This window comes from Melanostigma gelatinosum (assembly GCF_949748355.1).
Source record: "Melanostigma gelatinosum genome assembly, chromosome: 6".
NCBI lineage: Eukaryota > Metazoa > Chordata > Actinopteri > Perciformes > Zoarcidae > Melanostigma > Melanostigma gelatinosum.
In genome coordinates this window covers 19,467,203-19,491,742 of record NC_136639.1, presented here as the reverse complement: position 1 = coordinate 19,491,742, position 24,540 = coordinate 19,467,203, and the positions used below count along the sequence as shown (strand labels likewise).

Below are 24,540 nucleotides of genomic sequence, written 5' to 3'. Positions count from 1 at the left end.
CCAGACTCGAGGTGGACACAATCAACTTATTGCGCCCCCTACTGGCATACAATGCCTGTGCAATGGCTGTATAACTCATTTATTATATCTTAATAGATCCAGAACTTCCTCTGACCTTGTTAGATGAACAACAACCAGTTTAATTATAACCTTAACCTGTGGCACACACAAGCAATAGCTGCTGGGTTTGCAGGACTGCATTTATTCAATAGATATTAAAAATGGAATCTACCTTCTTTTCCCTTTTTATACAGTCAAACAGGGTTGTCGATTTATATGTTTGCGTTTGCAGAGTTTCAAAGAGACCATTATGTTAAACATTCAGTACTTTGGTGAAAGTCGAATAAGATGTAATCATTTTCACAACAGCAGTATAGACAGGAAGAGGCCCGAGGCACTTCAGCATGTTTATAATACTTGGTTTGTTCGAAACTACGGAATGATCACCAGCAGTTGGGTGCACGTGTATCACGTGCAAGTGTCTCACACAAAAGTATACACACTATACACAAAGACATTTCATTTCTTTATTAATTTTGTAAATGTTGAGCTGGTGTACAGAGTAAATTGTCAATAGATGTCCTCGGATTTGATTGGATTAAAAGGCTTTTACATGTATATTTTAAATTCATGTTTGAATCTCCATAACAATAAAAAAAGCAAATAAAACAGGTTAAAATACCCACAAGACCCCTATTTTATCCCCAGGTTGCAGGCATTACCCAGAACTCAACAGTCTCTTGGTAGCTACAGCTGTATGATGCTAAAAGTACATCCATAACATAACTAGAATCCCAGTTGACAAGTAAGGGTGCATAGCATTCTAAGTAAATATATATATATTTTTTCATATATTTCATACATATATATATATATATATATATAGCCTTTTATGTTAAAACATTTTCTGTGCATGTGCGCAGTTGCATTCCTTAGTATTGAGTAATATGCTATTGCGTTAATAATGTCTTCAATCCATTCTAAAGGAATATACATGTGTTCTCTAGTTTTTGCAAGTTAATATTTTTGCATGAACTTGGTGCATGGCATCATCTCAGTGGTCCCCCAGTGCAGGGCTGTACATTGTTCATTGTTGTGACTCCTCCCTCTGCTTGCACTTAGTTGGACTCCTCCTTTCAAACCGCGTTCAAACTGTCACCATGTGGAAGCCTTAGAATTGGCTCAGTCCAATATTTGGTAAAGGGGGCGGAAATAGATTAGGGTTGTGTTGAGGAAAAATGCTTGTCATCTTGAAAGACTCGCCGTCGGAGCCACTAAGCCTCCCTACAAGAATTCCTTCCAACTTCAAAGTGCTCCTTCTTATTGTCCTCTCATCAGACTCCAGCCTCGCTCCAACCCTGACATCAGCAGTGGATTCATAAACGGCCCCTGCTTCAGAAACCAACCCAAGCATACCATAATTATGAGTCCTTAGAGAGCAAACCGTATGCTATGACAGAAGTAGTACACAATTACACTACTGTGTAATCTTTTTTGACATCCAACTTTGTGTGGTTGTTAAAAATATAATTAAGTAGAAATAATATCTGATGAAGGGATATTTGTTAAAATGTTCAAAACCCATTTGAGGCTTCTCTCTTTAAATGACTCCTCTTACATGATTTCTATTTATGTTTGTAATGAGTGATGGTATTTAGTTGATACAACAGAGTGAATGCCCCATCATTTACTAAAGTACAGAGCCAACACAGATGACTACTTGAGAACAAGACTTACAGTATACCAATACTTTACATTCATCATCTCTGGCTGTGAAGCCAAACTAAAACAAACACATATTGATGGGTGATTATTGCGTTCTTGTGACTGACATATTTTTCCATAATAAAGTATTCAACGTCTAACATGTTTGAAATGAATGCATGTAGATAATTGATATCATGTGAGATGACACACTTATTGAGTTAAATCAACTTTATCTTTAACGTTATAATCTGAGAGCCTCTGCTCGTTGTCCATTTGACATATTACTTCCTGTGATATTATCACAACGTTGACATGTCCCAATATCCAGGACTGACAATTTGTGATATTTAAATCTCACTCTCACACACACACTAGGATTTCTTTCAAGATGCATTTGAATCCCATTAATGTTTAAAAGCTCGTCCAAACACACCTACATTCCCCGACGAGTAACAAAAACAGACACTGGGCACTTTGCAGATGGGGGGTGGCTGGTATGAGGGCATACCACTATTTGCCCAATCTTGGTGGAAAACATAATTTAAATTTTTTTCCAGACACAGCAAAGTGATGAAAAGTGGGATACTAATGTACTGACATCATTTCTGAGTGGAGTGAGGAGTAGCCTAAAGCTGTGATGAACAGATTGAAAGCCCGAGCTGAGGAAGAATATGAACTATGATTCTAAAATCAATCAATCCCTCCCTCCCTCTCTCCCTCTCCCTCACAAACACACAACCAAACACATTCACACAAACAATCCTTTCCTTTTGTAAGCAGTTATTGCTTCTTCTGAAATACAGTTCAGACAGTAAATCATGACAAATAAAGACGAAACACTAAAGAAAGGAGTGAAACAAGATACAGGCTTCAGGAAGGGTCAGGCTCACAGTTGCGGGTCAGTATTACAGTTTCTCATCACAGTGATTGGTGACTGACTGTCTTTGCTACACTTCAAACAATTTCCAAGGAGACAAACATCAAAGCTCAACACGTACTCGACCCTCGGCACGACACTTTCCTTTCTCCAGCTGACTCTTCATCTTTTACCCAGTCATGCCAGTGCTACATTATTACCAGCATTTCAGTTACTGCACTCTCATGAATCTTCTGGTGGTGGTGAGACGGTCTATAACTGCACCTTATGTGGGGTGGTGTCATATACTGCACGATGAGGTCAAACAGACACTGCTAGCTGACGGTGAGATCCTGCCCCCTGCTGGAGGTGGACAGGACTGCTACATCTACTCTGAGAGGCTGACTGGAGGAGTGAGGAGGGGGTGAGACGCAGGAGGTAGGGCGATAACGGCAAGATTGAAGGTGAGGGCATTGGGTTTTTGGCTCAGACAGACATCTGTTAACAGAAACCTCACAATGACATACAGCACACTGGGGACAAGAAAATGCAGAGGAGTGGGATGGTAGAGTAGGTTAATCTCTCTTGATAATGTGTCACTCATGTATCTCTTTGTCACCCCCTCCACAAGGCAAACCACTCTGAGGGAAGGTCAGGGAGGCAGGTTCACTGCAGAAACCTCCCTCCCAAAGCTCAAAAACCCGCAGTACAGTAAATGACTTACACTATGTCTTCCCTCTACAGTTTGAGGTGGCAAACGCAAAAGGCGGGAAGCACATGAAAAGCACAAAGAAACAAACAACCTGACGCACAAAAATCCGACATTTAAAAACAGGCAGAGCGACACAACAATTGCATGTTCTACCCACAAAGATCTCAAGATATATAGAATAATATATAGGTTCAGATCGAACGAACCAAACAAGAAAAACAAGGGGGAATTTCTTATGTACCTGAAACAGCAGCATCAGTGGCATGGCATAGGGATCTTATAACATAAACAACACACGTAACACACAGTCACGTGGAGCATTTTAGTGCATATGATATGATGTACAACACTGATATCCTTGGGGATAATTGTAGCTTTACTGAACTTTGAGAACGCTGGGACAGGTTTAAAACTAGTTTGTGATGCTCTTAGCTGGAAGAGTGTGGCAGGGAGGAAAGGAGTAACCTGTTGCCTAGAGATTATGTAATCTTCAGTATTTTATTCTCTCCTTTTTCTTAAGTTTGACTGATAACCGTTTCCCTGTTGGTTTGGAAAACAGGCCAGTACCTTACATTGCATGCTGTCCCATACAGCAGTGTGTCCTCCCCATCCCTCCCCACCCTTATATTCCCTCAGTTTTCACAGATAAAGACAGGCCATGCGGCAGCAGTCACTCATGCTGATACATATAACAGGAAGCACGTTTTGGTTGCTAATTTTTTGTTTGTTTGTGTTTTTCTTTTATATGAAATCATGCTTCTAGCGTAGTAGTAGATGGGTTCTTTTTCAACGGTGTCTTTAAAAAAAAAAAAAAAAAAAAGTAATAAAAACTACAAGTGAATCCATATCCTTCTCTTCCGGTGCGTGCTGATAGTAGGCATAGCCGCTATGGTTGTCATGGCGTTGCCGTTCATTTCTGTCTTTGTCTGCTTTTTTTTGTGTTCCTCCTCCTGTCAACTGCTGCTGGTCATGTGTCCATGTAGGATGGTTTCGGTGAAGGGGTTGAATCCTGTGGAGAACTCTGTGGAGAGATGGAAACACGCTGATTCAGCCACAACTCATCAGCAATCTACAGAGCAGGTGACATGCAAGCGGCAGTAAGTCAATGCAAATATGATTATGGGCCATCTTTCCCTACAATTGAAGCTCATATATCACCTAAATTCCTTTCTTATTCTGATCAGTCTTTACAACACTCAAACACTAAAACAGCACATAAGCTCTGCAGAAGCATTCAAGCAAAAATGGTTGGCAAAAGTGGTTCAAAATTCAGCAGTGAGTCGCTTGAAATATCAGTAATCTCAGGAATGTCAAGGCCTTTACGTTAGAAAGGGCAAGTCACACGTGCACACTCTCTCACACACACACACACACGCACACACACACGCACACACACACGCACACACACACGCGCGGCTCCAGATATCAATACCCAGGACAACTGGCCTTACAGCTTTGACCTTGATAGCTGTCACTTTACAAGATCCTTTTTAGTTGGTTGTTTTGCTGAGTGCACACTGTGCCAACCCTTTTCCAGCTAGTCACAACATGCATAAAGAAATGAATTGACTTGACTTAACTTCAAGCAAAACAACAATGATCTATGTGCATTGAACTAGTGTTGTTCGTCTGTATGGCATTATATTTGGTGCACAGAAACATCATTTTAAGGAATGATTTAATTTAAGCAAACAAAAATGTATTCTGTGCCCAAATGCATTTAGTTGCATGTTTGCTATTACTCACACAATATAACTCCATACATCTGAAGTTAACATGACAAAGCATTTTGCAGAAGGCGAGCCATTTCTATTGTTAAGATTGTAAAATTATGTATGTATTATGTAGATATTTGAAAAGAAAAGGACTGGTATGGCCTCTGCATTAATGCTGACTTAAACTGTATGTCAAAATCAATTCTATATTAGACAGATTGGCCATTGAATGCCCCCATTATTTGAGACTTTTATTGTATTGTTTTATTAAATGACTGAATCTTAACCATTTGTTAAACTGAAGTTTTATTTTCTGTGCCAGCATCACATTACATGTCATTAGTATTGAATTAAAGGTACATTCAGATGCATTTAATCCAGAGAGACTGGATTAAATGGTCTAGCCCACAGGTCAGACGAGACGCTGTGGGTCAGTCCCGTACCTGCAGGGACGCAGCACTCAGTCTGCCTCACTGCTTAACTCTCCGTAGACTGGCACATTTCACTATCTGAGCACCTTTCTTCACATCCACAGTATCGGGCTACATCAGGGGGGGAAGGGGTTGGCAGCAGAAGAGGTGCAAGGATTGAGAAGAGGTGGGAAAACAGGAGCCGAACAAGAGGTTGAGGGAACATTAGTAAGGGAGAGTGAAATAAACGAGACGGGGCAGGAAGAAAAAGATGAGGAAGGGAAACAGAAATGGATCAACAGAGAAAGGAAATAGTGCCACAAGAAAAGAAAGGACAGAAAAACAGGAAAGACAACAGATATGAGATGAAATGTGAGAAACAAATAAGTGAAGGGAGAGGAGAGAGGGGGGGGGGAAAGAAATTATGCATAAACAGTCAAGCAAGGACAGAAAAGATGGGTGGCAGTTGGAAAGACAGTTGAAGATAAGAGGGCATCATAAGCATCAACAGTCTTTGGGATTCAGAGTAGACCGAGGTCAGATCATATTTAAAAATATATTTCTGATTTCCTGATATTCAGATGGATGGGATTTGACCACATAAGACAATACACAAAGTGACACCCTAATATTCTGAAGTGTCCCAATGTGTTAAACCCCAATCCTCTGCTACTTCCTGCAGGTAAAGTAAACTAAAGGTAAAAGATAGTTAATACTATTTGACCCAGCTCTGATTCAGAGTCTTGCAGGTTTGAGTGACACAGAACACAGTCACAGTTGAAGGACTATCAACTTTAATGAAGGCAGAAAAGACAAGAGTCAGCCATTGAGATAATTGATAGGGACAGAATGAAAATATAGCCACACACAAGGAGCCACAATTTATTCAGTCATTAATATGCAAGAAACAAACGATGATAAGTTTGGTTGCTGCTTAGTGATGACTAAAATGATGAGACCCTGAATAGGCCGGTGAACTGTGAGCAATAACAGCACCAGAGCAAAGTGGACTCGTTTGTTCCTCCTGCATGCAGAAGAATAATATTCAGGTGGAGATTAATGTCACAGAAGGTCAGTAATCAACCAATTTAACCAACCAAACTTTGCACTCAATCCTCGCTAGTGATTTAGGACTGACACAATAAAACAGGGCTGTTGCTTCTAAGATAATGAGGACACACACACACAACATGTGTCCTCAGCCTGTGGTACTGAAGCTGCTGCAGGTTTAGCTACTCAAACACTGCCGGGATATGCCCGGGAAAGCCATGATGACATGACATTTTCAAGCTCACTGCAGTCCCTTGTTCACTATGAACTAGCTGCTACATGGATTTCAATCAAACAGGCCCTGAACAGAGTGTCAGCTGTCTGCAGATCAGAAGCCCACCTTGCTGCTGTCCCGGCCCAGGATGGCGTAGCTCATGAACTGCTCAGCATCAACCTCCAGCTCGTTGGCATCCTGCAGAGAACCCTCCAGGCTCACCTCCTGAACACCCTCCTCACCTGAACCCTTCCCTCTGCGCACAACCTTACGCACAATCTATCACGTACACACATGTACAAAAGAGGGTGGGAGAGAGTAATGGATGGAGGCAGAGAGTGGGAATAAGGCAGTGAAAAGACAGAGTTGGTGAAACATAAAAGAGCTAATATAAAGAAAATATCTATTTGTTGGGGACATTCAGTGTATCCATAGCATAATGTCATATGTGAATAACTTTATAATGATTATTAGTTTAAGAATAATTCTGCGGAGAGACGGTGAATGAGTATTATAACACTGTCATAAGTGAAAACAATCACCAGACCCCAGTTTAAGAATACAGATTAAAAACATCTCTCAGTGGCTGACCTTTTTTGTGACGATGTTTCCATGTTCATCGGTAAACTGTTCCTCGCTTACATGCTCCCCAGGAACATCTTCAACTTCATCGCCCTGCGGACGGAAAACATATGATTTCCTAAAGTTTAAAAAGTTAAGTAAACTCAAGAGTAAATGATGGTCCTAATGCATGTTGAAATACAGTCACTGCAGTGTAATTTACTTGCACACCATAAACCCCTCCACTTATTGGAAAGACAGAGAAGCAGTTGAACAACAGATGGGTGAGGGGTTAGAGGGGTTAGTGTGTTGTTTGCGGAAGCATGTGCATCCAACAGTTGGGATTCTCCGAGTTTCTTAGTGACATTTATGATTACTGTTGATGAGGGTCATAACAATGCTGTTATAGCCCCTAATAATTTGCAGCGTGTCACAGAGCTATTTATAAGCTCAAAGACAGCCGGAATGCAAGGACATGGTCCAGTCCAGCCCGTGTAGAAATAAAACTTGTCAACACACGTGTTCGCATTGACAGAGTCTGAGATCCAGGAGGAAGAGTCCATAAGGCTTTTTAATATAATTAAAGTCCAAACTTGTTGAGCATAAAACAATCTATTTACATCCATATCAGCAGAAGATACATTTTGCCACATTTTCACAGCAATTTGATGGTAATTTAAACTAAATTATTATTTCTGTATCGATTCAAATCAGTTTTTGTCATTGTCACACACGTTGTCCTAAGTCAACCCTCACTGCCACTTTTCTCACACAACCCTGTCAAATCATTTACCCATATCAACACAAACCTATATCACTCCAAACATACCGCTTCCTTCACCCTTTAACCAAACAGTATTTTCTCCATCTCTTTCCTGCCTGTTCATGCTGTCTTCAAATTTGTCCCTCTCTCTGTACCTTGAGGATGACTCTGCGGCGGACCACTCTGGTGGTGACGTTCTCTTCTTCATCAGCCACTCCCTCGACCTCACCGAGCTCACGGTCCAGCTGAACGTGTATGTAGGTGAGCACGGACCGCACGGAGCCGCTGGCTATGTGGAGGACATTCTGACAGCTGATGACCAGGAAGGCCAGCAGCACGAAGCTGAAGAGGAGTTCTGTCACCAGGGCCCACATCAACCCAGCAAATGAACACAGCTCCACACGATAATACACTCCCTCAGCCTTCAGTGGCTCCTGTTTCCAATGCTCTCTCAGCTGACGGACAAAGGCAACAGCTGCAGCCTGCGGCCTTCTGTCACTGGTACACTTTGCAGTTTGTTTCTTTGTCTTTCAGTTCATGTCCGGGGGCAGTGGGCCCTTTCCTCTGGTCTTTATTCCTTCTCCTTCCCACGGTCAAGTCAGGAGTACCCACTCAATGACATCAGTCCCAAGCAAAAGCAACCTTGGGAGGCTTCTATTCCCACCTCTCTCTCTTTCTGACCATGTGATCTGAGGGCTTTAAATACCTATGGCTTCTCCACTGTGGCTCTCTACGCTGTGGTAAGACCGCTAAGAAACCTGTCCTCTGACTTCCTTCAATAACTTGAATTGCAAACTATTTTCACATCCACAAAGCCGAGTCGAAACATCACAGCAACAATTATCTCTAAGCAGACACAATTATGCAGCACTGCAACACACTAAAGGGCTAAAGTGTGACTGAGCCAAACAAAAGGGCTCTTTTCTCACCAGCGTAAACCACATACTGAATCAAGCTCTATCAAAGGCTCTAAAGGCTATTTCTGCTCCCTTACAGTTTCACGGCTGAGATTGTCCTGTACAGTGTGGTGTGGTGGCATTGTGCCAGAAAGTTAACACGTAGACATTATTGAGGTGTGGGCGGGGGGGGGGGGGGGGGCATGTCACATGAGCGGGACAGTGAGAATGCTTGCTATATCTGGCCCGACTGTTTGTGCCCTTCTTGGGCGCTAGACTCTGTGTGTGAATGTTTGCCGTATGTTTCTAGGACCTATCGTTAATTAATAATCTAAAGTTGAAATAAATGAGTTGGCTTTGCATCACAACAGTTAAAGCCTATGCAACATTCATCATTATACAAAGTGTAATATCTGTACAATTCGTCCCTCTTATTTTGCATGGAAGCAGCGACACACTCACCTGGCCCTTCAGCCGCACGTCGTCCCAGGCCCTCAGCTCTGGTACCCTGTGCGGGAAGCCCAAACCCTTCTCAAACGGCTGGGTACCTCTGAAGTGCCCCCGTAAGATCTCTGAGTGCCTCATGTCCCTCACAGGCTGAAGCAGGGCCTCCTGGGACACTCGTAACTGGTCTCCGTCCACAGCGTTACATACGGATGATATCATGGTGTCCATGGCCTGCCTGGGTTTAGCCTGACTGCCCACCCAGGCCTGCGTAGGATCAGTAACAGGGATCCACCCTGGGCCTGTCTGCTCCTGCAGGTAGGACAGGAAAGAGCCTCCACCCCCTCCGTTTCCTCCATTTCCTGACCTGGAAGGGGAGAACGGATCAATGCGGTGGTGGTACACTGTACATGCTTCTCTCCAAGGAAAGTAAAACAGCTCATCATTCCCCTTAAGGGTCACTTCCTCCCTAAGAAAAAATAACTCCAGTTCACCAGTGACATCCACTGACATGCAATAAAGATTAAGGAGATGTTAAAACAGATCTATTGTTTGGTTGGTGTGATTGTGACTTGTCACCTGAGAGGCAGACAGAGGTCTGACTCACCTGTCTCCATTCCGGTCTGCAACACAGCTCAGACCAGGTGACTCACTCAGCCGAGCATACACCCTTTGCTGTCCTGCAACAAGAGAAAGCCCTTCCTCTGAGCCCGTCCCTCCTCCTCCTCTTCCTCCTCCTCCAGCTCCATCTCCACCAGTCGTACTGATGACTGCTGATACCTCCGAACTTCCACATGACCTCTGACAATTGTTCAGCCCGAAAAGATTGATCCCAGCGATGGTGCCCCCAAGCGAGGCTGGCGTGGCAGTGCTGAGCGAGTCAACGCCCATCTCTGAATCGTCTTCGGGAAGCTCAATGGAGCCACTCAGCACCCCACCCCCTCTGCTGGCTGCGCTGGCCTGACTAGCCGGCCGACCCAGACTTCCATACGGCAGCCCCAGAAGACCTTCTGAATCGTCAGCATTGCTGCACTCAAGCGAGGAGTCCTCCACAGGTACCAGGGATGGGCTGTTGCCTGAGGGCCACACCTGCACATCAGACATCTCCATGAGGGTGTCTTCTTCTGTGGTGGCAATGGGTGCACAGTCCAGACTGGAGACTTCCTGCCAGTAAGGCTCAGCGCCCAGCGGGGAGGGCAGGCTGTACTGCATGGAGGCCGGTGAGAGAAGCTCTTCCTGCGCGAACCCATAACCTGGAGCGAGACAGAGAGAGGCACACTGACACCCGGCCCCCCTGCCTCGCTCCCCACCTCACCCCCACAGCACCGGGACCCCGGGAGGGGGGTAAGTGCCCCTGCCCAGGAGCTGGGCATCTAGGGGGGGGGGGGGGGAGGGGGGAGTAGAGTAGGCTGAAGGAACAAATGGGGAAGGAGTGGGGAAGGAGAGAGGGGGGGGGGGGCAAGACAATAGGAGCTAGAATAAAGGTGCAAGGAGCTTAATACAAGAGAGCAAGGGCAGCTTTAAGAAGAGGGTTTGTCAAGCTCGATCAGCCAGCGCTGACTGTGAGAGCAGCAGCAGCAGCAGCAGACACAGCCGGACGGACTGAGAGCCTGACACTTTGGTTTGGACCCAGCAGTGACTGATGCTGCTCTGCAGGCTGCCACCTGCAGGGAGATGGACAGGAATTACTGCCTCTGCCCCCAACCTGGGGCTGGGACACACACCTGTCCAGCAGGGACACACACTTAGTCACATATACACATGCCATAAACACACTCGCTCACTCTCCGTCTCATACCATCACACGTAAACACTCACACTCAGATATGCATGCATTCAAACCCACTCAAAAAACAGGCAGGTTAATATCGTTGTCAGGCTGGATAGCATGCACGCAGGCAATCTCAGTCTCTCCTCACACACAAACACACACAAACCAGCTCATTGCACACAGCTACTTGCTCTCTCATTGACATTATTATAATGCAGTCAATATAAGACAGCTATATAAACATTTAGTACTGCTGATATTTATGCAAACACATATACAGGAGACTTGGTTTTTCCATCTGTTGTGAAATTCACATGGTCTCAAACATAGATTTGAATGAGTATTTTAAGTCCAATTATATAAATTAGTAAAAACTGCACATTGTTAATGTGCGGTGGACTCAGGTCACTCCTTCAACTGTCTTGAAACCCCTCTGTAACGATCTATTTTTTGTAAAGGCAGACCTGGCATGATAGAGCACAATGTCATGGCAGCAGGAATGTTTTTTTAATTGAAATAATTACTTTGTATTGCACAAAAAGAAAGAAAACTACGATGCAAAGAATGCACTTTTACTATACATAGAATGTGCCATGTATCCATCTTGATCATATGGAATGAATTACTCTATAAATGAAAAACTATCATGGAAATTAGGTGAATAGTTTATGTAAAACCTTCAATGAATGGCAATGTAGGTAAAACAAAGTGTGGGTGACACCATGGCTGTCACTCTACGGGGTGAGTTATCAGGAAGTACATTCCCCAGAGGATGAAATAGGAGATGTGATGCAGAGCATACAGTATGTAGATAAGAGCAAGACGAGGAGGCGGTTCACCTTCTGCATATATATATATATATATATATATATATATATATATATATATATATATATATATATATATATATATATATATATATATGAGAGAGCGAGAGACAGAGAGAGAGAGACTGTGTGTGTATACTGTATAGTGATGAGGAAGATGTGCAGAGCTGCAGGATGTAACTTGATTCATGGTTGGCAGTGCTGCTGTTGAGTACTGCTGAGAGTGCAGGATATATTTGTGACACCAAGCGGCCAGAAGGACCTCTTGTCCTACTTTCTGCTCTTTCTCTCAGCTGCTGTCAGTTGTCTATTGAAAATAGCAATCATATATATATATATATATATTTATGTTTTTGTAACGTAAGTTAAAAGAGTCTAAAAAAGTATTTCGACATCCATTGTTGATGAAATATCTTATTGTCCTACCGTAACAATGAAGACGATGAGTTAAGAGTTGAATATAAGTTTCAAATCCTCATTCCTTGTTTATTTGGCCTACAACAGGAAATATTGGGTTAGGTTCCTTCAGAGATTAGGGGCCCCATTAACAAATGCTTGATTGTCCTTTGGCTTCACTTTAAATGCTGCATTAAATCAGAGTACTACACTAACAAGCCTATTATTTATATAATTAAGAAGACAAAGTCTGTTTTGAAGTAAGTACCTACAAAAAAGGTATCTTGCAAGTAAATGAGGTGCAGGATCAGGTGTGTATTGGAAATATGGTGGACGTCTGTGTGTTTATGAAATGTATCCAGATCTGAAGTCACGCTTATTGTTTTACGAGTCAGTTTTCTGTGACACCACACAAACTACTACTAGTTTTTAGTTTGCCATGAATTAGAGAGTGAAATTGTTTGTCAGCCCTCTCTCTCTCTTCATGTTAGAAGATAATGCAATGATCGTGAAAGAAAGAGAAAAAAAATGAATAGAAGGAATGTGGAAGTGTGAAATATGGAAAATGATTGCCTGACCCCGCTGATTGGAAAAGACACAAATACAGAAAAACAAAGCAGCAAAGCTCACATAAAATACATGTGAAGGAAATATACTCATTTTGTCCATACTCTTAAACACTAATCAAATGTATATGGAGGACACAAAACACTTACAATATACAACTTAAAACCCACATAAAGACACTCACACTGATACACTCACACACACATTAAACAATAAGTATAATTACATATAGGGAAGGACCAATATCAAATTGAGCCTAGTAGAACACTCACAAAGACAATAAAAACATATATTTACATTAAATAAGCCATCAGATGGACACAGTCTACATAGAATCAGTGACATACAAAACAACCACAACATTCATACATGAACAGAACAGACGCAAGTCACAGTTCACAAAAAAAGGTTTGTGGCCTTTTTTTACACCCCTTGGGACGGATCACAGAGGAGGAAGAGACAGATTGTAGGTCCATTCTCAGTATGCATGCCATGCACGAACACGTCTGTTGGTCAAGCAGCATTAAGGGCCAATGCAGCGTTTGAGTCGTCATCTCCAAACTAGCCAGTGCTACTCCTGCCCCTCATCCCAGTGTCTCCATGCAAACACAGGGGGAGATGACCGATGATAGTCAGCCTCATGCACATGCAGACAGGCAGGAGGGCAGGGGAAGAAGAGATAGGAAAAAGAGAAAAGAAGAGCAGCAAGAGAGGAAGAGGAATATAAAATAGAGTGATGGTCACAGACAGAAACCGCGAGAGACAGCGAGGGTCACCTCCCCCCTCCCAGTGGGTGCTGAGTACACAGTCTGTGTGAGGGGTATCGGTCACAGAGTGGACACTTAAAAAGGTGGGGTTTTCAAGAGCACAAAAAAAAAGGAAAATGCACGACTAGTCGCAAAAAAAAAAAAAAAAGATAAAAGATAAAGATGTGGGTCAGAGGTCAACATGAAGTTGGCATGAGGTCAGAGTTCGGAGAGGAGTGAGAAGGAGGAAGAGTAGGACGGCTAGGCTGCAGATGACATGTCCAGAGAAACACAGAGAGAGGGACAGATTCACAGGGAATGAAAACAGGGCTCCCAAAAGGACATTCAACATTAGCCCTAAAGAGACTCAAACTACTCCCCATGCAGCCACAGGCAGAGAGAATTTAAAGTTCCTCTTAAAAATGTCGAAAACAAGAGGTTCTATCTGTAATGATCTGATGTATATATTATCTTTCCTAACCTGGAATTATCTTGAGCAAACTTTCAAAATGTGCATATTTCCCAAAATGTCAAACTATTGGTATAATATTGAATGAATAAATTAATCTGTGAAAAAGATTAACTAAGTGAAAAATAAATGTATGTATTTCGTCCTTCACTGTCTACCACACTATTTGTTTTGAAGATGAAGCCTGATGGGTTTTTTTTCGATTCAACTGACCATTTGGTTCATTTACTTCTGTCAGTTCTGGTCCACCACTTGGTCACTGTGCCGTTAGGACGTACTTAATCTTAATCTTAATCATCCCGTCGCTGTGATCATTGCGAGATTACCAGAAGACACAATATTCAGGTATTCAAAGTGCCGCCACGTTTGTTATGCAGAACGTCAAAGCAGGAACGGCCTTTGGGAGGCAGGTAGCCAGACAGATAGACAGACATGACAGATATATGGTTATCAGATTCACTGCAGCTGTGATCTGAACATCTCCCTTTTCACCCTTTGAGCCTCATGGTCGTATCTCTATGCATTGTTACATCTCTGAGTATTGCTCCAGTTTTCACAGAATAGGACCTGTCACCTGTCAGACTGACTCATCGTCTGCACTGGATACAGAGAGAAGAAGCCAGTCCAGTAAGATGGGGAGCTCACCAGTCCAGAGGTGAAAATGGAGTCAATAAGATGTACGGTATGCATGTGTGAAGGAAACCATGAGGGAAAGGAGTAAAAGACAGGTCCTGACTGACAATTAGTAAGGAAGTCAGTTAAGCTAGGTTATACTAAGAGTATGATCTACGTGGACTGATCATGTATGACGATATGTTGTTTTATAGACAAAATATCACTCTTTGTAATGGGCGGAAAACTCTTAATATAGTCAAATACTGACTTATGTAATTATTTGACAAGAGAATAGAAAATAACAACAACGACGGCAATAACAACTAATAAAACTATTAATGATAAGATACTTTACTTATATCTACGTGGAGTGTTTTGCGGAAAGGCTTTTCAGTAATGGGATGTAAACTATAATTCATCATTCAAATCATACTTTTTTGTAGACTTCACTTTACTTCCCACCACATTGAATGAATACATGGAGAAATGTACGGATAACCAAAAGCACTACACAGGTTGTAGCACAGTAGGAGTGTCCTGAGTCCCTCTGCATGTTGCCTGGGCAAAGTCCTGCAAAAGTTTGACGTTTGTGGCAGCTTTCATACACAACAGCAGCCCGGCGGAATAAACAATAAAGATATGGGAACAACAGAGGGAATTCAGAGGGAAACACTTTGCCGTCAGCGGATTTTAGGGAGCGAGTAGGAATGTTTATTGGAAAGATGGCTCAGGGTCAAGGAAAGAGAGACATGGGGAAGGGGCTGCATTGTGGGATTTGGGGAGGGAACTTACCATTGGTCATAGCAGGGGAGGCGTTGTCGCTCTCGTGTCGACGTCTGCTGAAATCGCGGGAGCCTTGTCTGGCAGGCTGAGGCGGCTGGCCCTCCAACATGTTGACTATGTCCATACGGTCAATACTTTTCAGAGCTGCGTACAAGCTCTCCACTGCAGGGAAGACGTGTGAAGGAGAGACACAAGCAGACAAGGAAAAAGAGAAGGCGGGGAAGGGGGTTCCCAGGACAGACAGCAAAACCATTACAACAACAATCTGACTTTAATTGGGTGAAAGAGACGTAAATAAAGACATGAGGGGATGAGAGAAATTCACAGCAATCTCAGATCTCATATACTCACTCTTGGCCCTCTTGCCCTCGCGGGTGGCCCACAGGTTGAGCAGCGCAGAGCTCTGCTCCAGCAGCGAGTTGGGATTCTCCACACGGATCTTATTGATGTCATCCACGCTGAGCTGAAGCTCGCGCGCCAACTCTGTGTAGAAAAGGAGAAGCCGAAGATCACGGAAGTGAAGGAAATATTCACATAATTTCACCTGTTTCATGCTATTATAGTGTGCGCAGTCATGAAATGGCACTCTGCTTCACAGTTGCTCTGTCCAGAAGAGGCAGAACAAACAGCTATGGCTCTTGGCAGGAACACAGGAAATAATTAGTTTCATTGGCTGGTCGCCATGTTAGACCTTAATCAGCAGAGAGCTAGGCAAGCTTGTCAGACATGGAGGTAAACATGGATGGTTTACAACAAATAAAAGCAGATTCGGTATATTCTTGTTCACTCACCAGCCCAGCTCAGTCCCAACTGTTCTGCGATCACAGCCATCTTTAACTCCGTCCTCTCCATAGCATTCATAGATGCTGCACAAACCAGACCAAAACTGATATTTAACATCTTGAATGATTATCCCTGCTTTGCAACGCTTATTGATTCTGTATATGGAACACAACTGTAGATGAAGTAAAATGATGAAAAAAACTGAATTGCCATCACACTGTGCCTTATATATCATCACAAGAATATAAGCAGGTACAATGATTTACAAGTGGGAGAGTGAGAACCTCATACCCATAGCAGGTTCATTTAGGGCGCTGTATCTTTCTCTTAAAGCCAGCGGGGTCAGAGTTCGCCTCCGGTCTTCACTCCCAATAATCTGCCAGTCACAAGCAAACAACACTTAAGTCTGCCATATCAGGGAAAATGACTATAATTAAATACACTGTATGTGTCTTGTAGCTTCTAGAGCTTCACCTTGATACATGGAGGCATGGTGATGTTGAGGTTACAGAGCACATGTTGGCTGTCCTCATATTTAGTGGACTTGCGCAGGAAAGACAGATATCCAGTGTGCTCTTTACTGCTGTCTCTCACCTTAGACACACGGACACAAGGAGAGCAATGAAGACACATACATATGTAGCGTGGAGACAAAGAACATACAACTGAAGAAACATCTGTGAGAGAAAGAGAAATGGTAATACCTTAACAGTGACAGGAAGTCGGTTATCTCTGAAGGCCTGGAAGCTGAAGCAGCGAGGCTGCTGGGTGGCCTTCCTCACGGGTATCAGATTCCCTGAACACTCCAGGTGAAGTGGCATTCCCTCCATCACCTGCAAGACAAGACACAGGCATTGGCCTACGCTACACTAGAATTTTACTACATTAGTATGTTGCACTGCCCTCGCCTTTAAACTGACCTCTATGTCTCTGCTGCGAGCCACCTCTGTGAAGTTCTCATGCTGTTCCAGGGTTTTATCCATCTTATCGTCAGTCATGCAGTAGCAGCGCAGGCGGCCCTCACGCTGCTCATTCATCTTTGCAAACACCACAAACTTGGCCATGTAGGGTACAGCTGACAGCTCTCTGTAGAGCAGGTTGGCAAAGGAGACGGCCTCAGCTGTACGTGGACAGTCTGCGAGCCAGAATCTGAGAGGAAACAATGAGATGTAATCAGAGTATTGAACATGAGTCAAGTGTAGTTGCTTGATAAAATGATGTTCGATGGTGAAGGCTTACATGAAACGTTATGGTACGATGGCGGACATGTACATGTTGCCAACTGAGCTTACCGTGCTGAAACATTGGTTGTGAAACTGGCAGAGTCTTTCGCATACATAAGCTTGGTGGTGCCAGTAATGTCTTCCCATTGGGCTGGGGCTGTGCCGCCTGGAAATAATACAGAATGAGAAAGGGCAAACTGGTTAATCTGGCTTTAGCAAAGGTCACAAAGAAGAAGTCTCACGGTGACAGCGTTTGAACAATATAAGAACAAATACTTTTTACATCCAGCTAAGGCACTGACATCTTTCATCCTCGCCATGGAAGACACTGCTCCGGTCGACACAAACACACACACACACACACACTTCCACACAACTCCCAGTGCAGTACCTATGACGGAGCAAAGCAGACGCAGACTGGTAGTGTCGCCCTCCCCAGAGTCTCTGGGGCTGTCTCTCCAGGACGGGGGCAGGGGCATACACAGGCCAATGGGCCGGTGGAACTTGCGCCGCCGAGGCTCCACAGTGACCACGGGGCTAAAATTTGCCTGGTTACCGAGCAGCTTTGCAACCAGCTCATCTGGAACTGGCTGAGCCTGAGGTTGAAAGTAAATGATGGAGAGAGAGAGAGGGTACGTAACACGGACACGGGTGTGATGATGTGGTGGGAAAAAAAGGATAATTAGACAAAAGAAACATATGAACAGGCAATGAAGATACAAAAAAGATTACAGGATAGCAGGTAGAATGAGACAACGGGAGATGGATGACGGGGCATTGGATGAGGGTAAAAGAAAGGACAACCGAATAGGGAAAAATTAAAAGTGAAGAGAAAGGGAGAGAGAAGTCCACAGTGAATAAAATAGCTAATGATTTAAATAACACATTTGAAAAGACAATTGCAGCACAAATCGGTAGGACTTAATAACTTTTTTATTGTAAAATGTAACAATGTGTGTTAACATGAAGCTTTTACAATCATTATTACAAAATTGATATCAAAGAAAAAGGCACCGTGGTTTTTCACAAGGCCATTCATGACATTATTACTACAGCAACATTTGAGTGAAATAGATATATTCCTAAAAATATGTTAATATAAAATGATATCCAAATCCTATTTTACTTACATTCAGTATTTTCATTTTAGAGGTTACGGCATGTGTGGTTAGTTTCAAAGACATTTAGCTCATCATGAATTCATTCATGCGTCTGAAGGACAGCTGTTGAACCAAAACACGCAGCATAAGGTCCATTCATACTGTATCTACCTTATATTTTGGTTTACTGAAACATATTCTGACATTGGAATTACACTTTTCCATCTGATAATCAAAATTCATAGATTGCTGACCTACATATTCATAAAATATTTAGAATTAGAATTTTAATTTTGTTAAATATAGAGATTAATGCAATCCCATTCTTGTACTACAATACAATATACAGTATATATTGCAAAACAGATTGTATACAGTGAGTATATTTAACCTGTCAAAATAAAATCACATGCAAATGGTGCCTTGAAATCAGCAAATCTGAGAAAATGGTGCATACTTATAGAACAAACATATCCACTGCAAGTAACTACAAAGGAAGAAAAGAAAAAGTAGCACTGTGGCCAAAATAATTCAAATGGATTGGATTGTTGTCATCTTTGTATTGTTACGACCGGCTCGGGAGTCGCAAACCATACGTAACAGTATTGTAATCTGCAATTTAACCATCTCAAAAAATCTCACAAATGATCTGATTTGTATCTTCAGTCCAATGAGACGGCGTCATTAATTCCCTGAATTGATGTTTAATTTCAAAACAGGATGTTGGGGCAGGACATTACACAGTGAGGGCTAAATCATAAGTGGATGCTATAATTGAGGCTGGTGAAGTAAGTTTAAAAAGATTCTCTTGTCTTTGGTGTGAATGTTTGATAAAACATCAAGACCTGAAAAGTGGAGCTATAAACACACAAAAGGGGGTTAACAGCTTGAACAAACTTAAGTCGATTAGGTTTAAAAGGTTGGAAGATCAGGTGCTCAACTGTCACCCCTTTTATGCAGGACAACACTCCAGTTCATCTAAAAAGAAGATTAGCATATTTCCAGACGTCCATGATACCAAAACCACTGACAGACAGTCTTTCCTGGCTATTCTGCAAGAATGCAGAACAATTCCCATCAAGTAATGTTTGACTTACTGTACTTAAAAACTGTATCTCAAATGAATTCGTAAATATAGGAAATACAGGGCTTTGATATATGTGTGATATAAATACATTAGTGAGAAAGACATCAAGATAAAACAAACAATGACATATTAGCACTAAATGAGCACTCCACAGTTATATAAAGGTGTCAAGTGCATGCACTAAGTGAAATAAAAAGGTCCTCTAAAAATTTGAAAAAGCTAAGTAAACAAACAAAAGACAAATAAATCAGGAAAACTTGACAGTAGTGCTGATATGATCTGGTCATTCCAAGATCAATCAAAGTACATTGAACATGCTTTTTTTTCAGGCAACATAGGCATTAACGATTCTGTCGTTCTTCTCCTTCCTTCTCCTCATCGTCCCATCTCACCTGCAGCCCCAGGCGGACTCGTTTGGTGACTGCCGTCTCAGGAAACGTGGCCTGGACCAACGGCACCAGTTTACTTGTCAGCGAACCTCCTTCTGGTCCAATCAGGTCGCTCTCTTGCTGGACTCGCGATACAACAGCAAAGTAAAGAGGGAAGTCGGTGGAGATGATGCGACGGATTCGCTTCTTCCCGAGCTCCTCTTGACTTTCCAATTCTGAGGAGATAAGAGGGAGTTAAACTCTGAGGAAGTGATGCCACCCAGTGACGCATTACTATGAAACCCTCTGCTTTTCCTTTTCCTGCCCTGTGTAGCATTCAAGAGCTAGGATTGGCCAGGAGTCCATGCTAATTGAGGTACTGGTAACCTGATTTGTTTAGGTCCTGACCAATGGGCTATGCTGACACTAACTACTCATGGTTAGTGCCTAACCGTAACCAATTATCTCTGCCTCAGACAGCTACACAGGGTGGGTCTTGCCAAGAAAAGCAGTTGGATTCATAATTACGCCCCAGAGAAATGTACGAGTGTCAGCCAGAGATCGAGCATTTAAACTCTTACCCTCATCCATCCCGTTGAGGATTGTTTCTAGCACATCGTCTCCGTAGCGATTGCGATGCTCTTTCCAGACATTGCCATTCTCGCTCCTCAGCACCACGAGCTCCCGGTCACCACGACCCAGAGCAGCAAAGTGGGGGATCTCCACTATCACCGGTCTGTCACACAATCACACAAAGAATTATACAAGAACAAATGACAATTACGTACTAAAAATCGTGACTATTTCCAGTTTCAGTTGCTTCCTCACCCCAGGAACTGCATCCCGGCTGGCCCCAGGGAGATGATCCTGCTGGCCAGCCCCTCTCCCTCTACCAGCGGAGGGGGGCTGGTCAGCTTCTGCGGCTTCACCAGGCGGCAGGTGATGCGGGTGGGAGCCGCACAGGTCCGCGGAGGTATGATAACGCGCAGACCGTTATGCCTGCTGCCTCGCATTGAGCCGCCTCGAGCATCTACCATGAAACTGACCAGGAATCTGTCAATGGACAAATGTGGTCTTTAGTTGTCAGGTCAGATATTAAATCGAGATCCAGTGAAATGAAATGTTTTGCTGACCCTGTGTGTATGGGACTGGCGACTGGGCTGACATTGTCTGACGTCTCAGTCGCTGGGCTGCTGGGGATCAATGAGTCCTCATCATATTCTTTGGGCAGAGGAAGTGGAGTGTGCTGCTACGACAGACAAAAAGAGAAACTGTTCATGACATTCGCAAAAGAACTCTGTTTAGCATAATGTTTATATATTACTTTCACCATCAACTGTTAATGGAGATGATATTGAGAGGGCTATGATGACAGATTATGCTCATGAGCTCATTTTTCAAGTGTTATTTTTATGGTGGATATGTAGAAGGTACACCATTAACCTTCAAAAGGCCTTTGAGGAAGGATTTTCATGGAACAGAAATGGTGGAACTACAATAATTGCAACATTTTGAAGTTTTAATCAAAACCGTGTGTTAAGTCCATGCCCATGATACTCAACCCTTCATCGCGATGACCTTGGAAATAGCAGTTTGACTTAAAAACTCAACCCTTAACTCAAGGTTCACTTTCTATATTTCTTTCTGCGCTTTCATCTGCATCTCAGACTTCCTCAGCAGATGGAGGCTGCTCAGATGGCTTGGAGATCGTAGAAAACTTGGCAAACTATATTTTGCTGAAGAAGACTTTGAGATTTACTAAACTGTAAAAAAGGTGACTTTGATAACCGTTAGTAAGTGGACCTTGAGCAAAAGGGGCACGCCACCAATTTTTGAGCCCTTGAGTCATTTCAGCTAAGGAACGTCCAATGAGAGACATTATAAAGTTGCAGTGTAGGAAATGAAGGATCCTGTGTTTTGGCAGTTTGGCAGTTTTGCAGTTTGGCCTTTTCTTTAATATCAGTTTAAGTGCACGCTATTAGAATATGTTTTTAACGTAAAACTGAAAGTGTAACTTATCTACACTCTTGTTACAAACTGACTCTGAAGAGGGCTGTCTGACGGCAAGATGAAGCTGTGAAAATATTTAAAATATAGCATATACATAAACTGATATTGATTATTTTATGTGAGCATTTCTTCTAGGTGTCTATAATACGTTTTGATGCTGCAAGTGTCCACAACAGTACATCACTTTGCTCTTATGTCGGTACTCTTGTCAGTTTCTCCAAACAAGGGGAATGCCGACCGCTGTCCAATGTATGTAATACACTGACTACGGATAACCTCTTACAACCCAACTTCAAAACACCCAAACCATCCCTTCAGTATCTTACTCATGCTGCTGTGTAAAGTGACAGTACCTGATCCATATCATGTTCTTTCAGGATAACGGTCTCCGGAGAGACTCTGGGGATCCTGGGAATGGCTGGCGAGTAATTCCTGTCGTATGAAAAGAGAAAAACACAAGTTAGATGAAGACATTTCTTGACATCTCCTCCCAAGTTCTCATCCCTGGTGTTTAGTGGGTGTCTATGGTGCATCCCCCTTTATCCATCCACCTATTAGCTCGTGACTACCAGCTTGGCTCTCTGCTATTTCCCCGCCCAACCCCCCTTACGCTGTGCCCAGCCCTCTCTCGTACTCCAGTGATTTCTTGGGGGAGAGGAAATCGTCATCATGGTCTTTCATGTCATCCATCTTCATGTACCTGGCCCCTTCTGTCCCCAGGAGCTCCTCTCCTTCACAGAACAACATGGCAAAGAGAGCGAACAGACCGTGGTCAGGTTGGTGAAACAGCACAAGAGAAAGAGAGAAAGAAGAGAACAAGATCGTTAACCAGCGGTTAGAAGGGTTAGACGTCAGGAGATGGCTCTGTCATTCAGGCGGTAGACTGGTGAGATGAGGCGATTGCGACGATGATCTGTACATTTATCTTCATCCCGCTAATCACTGGCAAAAAATGAAATGCAGCCCCTTGACCTAACACCAGTAACACTTAAAAACCAGGTACGAAGACGGGATCAATACAGCAGGACTCTGTAATCAGCTGAAGTCACATGCTGCTGAGTCCAACACCTTTCATTAAGAACCACTAAAGCATTAATAAGAGAGGACACCTTACAGATGTATTAAAAACCCATAAACTCTCAGTTGGACAGCATTATATATGTGCACAGTGCACTTTCTCTGGGGAGAGCATGCATCAGCATAATCTCATTCCAAAAATGTCAAATGGATAAACAGCTTTTAAACTGGAAGGTTTAGACATCAACTCTCTCAGAGAGCAATGCATGAGGAGATTTGCTCGAGAATGCAAACGCAGAGACAATCAGAACAGCATCAGCCCACTGCAACACACACGATGATCAAAGTACACGCTGTTCTGCTTTAAAACTACAGTATATCTTCACGTGAGCAGAGGTGGGTTGTATACTTACCCCCCAAAACACGCGGCCATTTTCAAGAATTCACCAGAACCGAGTCTCCCGTGTGTATGAATTTGTGACCACAGCTTGTGTGAGTGGGCGGTCTGTCAGCGGTCGAGAGCCAAAGTGATGTGGTAGCCATTACGCTATGTTTGACTCTGCTAGTGCATTTCTCACAGGTTAATATGAGTCAGCTCGTGTCCTCCTGGATACTTTCTGTCTTGTGTGCCGTACATGTGTGCCACGTCATGTAGGCAAAGTGGTACGGGCGAGTGCATCGGATAACCTGCCTAAATCATCTCACCATTTCTAAAATGAGATGTGTCTTTAAGACGGCGTCTCGGCTGCTTTCTATTTTTAGAGCAAAGTTGACAAACTGTCTGTTGAATTATCAGGGGACGAAAAATAACAAGACATAATGTTGGTTGTTAGCGTCAGGCATGAAGAGTTAAACCTGCGATACCTGTTTGTTTTAGCAAAAACAAGCTGTGAGCTAAAATATCACTCAAGGAGGATATGTTGAACTTGTTGACTAACAGTTACACAACCACAAGACACAGCAATGTTATCATTGTCATGTCTCTGTCCTGATGCATGAGCCCTGTGTATTCACTCTGCTTTCAGCTCTTTATTTGGACTTTTTCTGAAACAGCTGGCTGTTGCGGGCTGCAAAGTTGCGGGCTGCAAAAACCAAAACAATTAGGTAGAAGCCTCTATGAGCTGAAGGCAACTGTGGAGTCAGGTGATAATTCTCTGTTGGTTTATCACTACAAGCGACTCCTCCAGATAGAAATAGTCACATGATCAAACATGTTGAGTACAAACACTCGCAACATATTTCAAACCTCCCGGCTAACAAATACGGGTGACATGGCAGGAAAACAAAAATGATGCGGTACACCGCAATGAAGACAGATTTAAATGCAGACAGGACTGAGGACACACACATTTCAAAGCGATGACAGCGCCGCTCAATTATTAACTGCTAATGCTCACAGAAAAGATTTTAAATATTATATTGAAGATTTATTATCCTTGTTTTGATAGAA

General features: G+C 43.0%; 1 protein-coding gene across 1 annotated transcript in view; it reads right to left on the bottom strand.

Annotated features, from left to right (window-relative positions):
* Positions 1–513: 513 nt before the first annotated feature.
* LOC306778846 (ankyrin-1-like) overlaps positions 514–24,540 on the bottom strand; it is a 40,950-nt gene continuing 16,923 nt past the window's right edge. The window contains exons 23-43 of the mRNA XM_079270555.1: positions 22,684–22,804; positions 22,427–22,505; positions 21,197–21,312; positions 20,892–21,116; positions 20,645–20,799; positions 20,088–20,299; positions 17,900–18,104; positions 17,578–17,674; positions 17,206–17,434; positions 16,990–17,118; positions 16,760–16,879; positions 16,577–16,661; positions 16,294–16,368; positions 15,854–15,985; positions 15,512–15,664; positions 9,936–10,581; positions 9,347–9,695; positions 7,256–7,339; positions 6,791–6,943; positions 5,434–5,532; positions 514–4,296 (exon numbers count right to left, since the gene is read on the bottom strand). Of these exons, the coding sequence (XP_079126681.1) occupies positions 5,461–5,532; positions 6,791–6,943; positions 7,256–7,339; positions 9,347–9,695; positions 9,936–10,581; positions 15,512–15,664; positions 15,854–15,985; positions 16,294–16,368; positions 16,577–16,661; positions 16,760–16,879; positions 16,990–17,118; positions 17,206–17,434; positions 17,578–17,674; positions 17,900–18,104; positions 20,088–20,299; positions 20,645–20,799; positions 20,892–21,116; positions 21,197–21,312; positions 22,427–22,505; positions 22,684–22,804 (3,437 nt within the window). The 3' untranslated portion in view covers positions 514–4,296; positions 5,434–5,460. The remainder of the gene's footprint in view (positions 4,297–5,433; positions 5,533–6,790; positions 6,944–7,255; positions 7,340–9,346; positions 9,696–9,935; positions 10,582–15,511; positions 15,665–15,853; positions 15,986–16,293; positions 16,369–16,576; positions 16,662–16,759; positions 16,880–16,989; positions 17,119–17,205; positions 17,435–17,577; positions 17,675–17,899; positions 18,105–20,087; positions 20,300–20,644; positions 20,800–20,891; positions 21,117–21,196; positions 21,313–22,426; positions 22,506–22,683; positions 22,805–24,540) is intronic.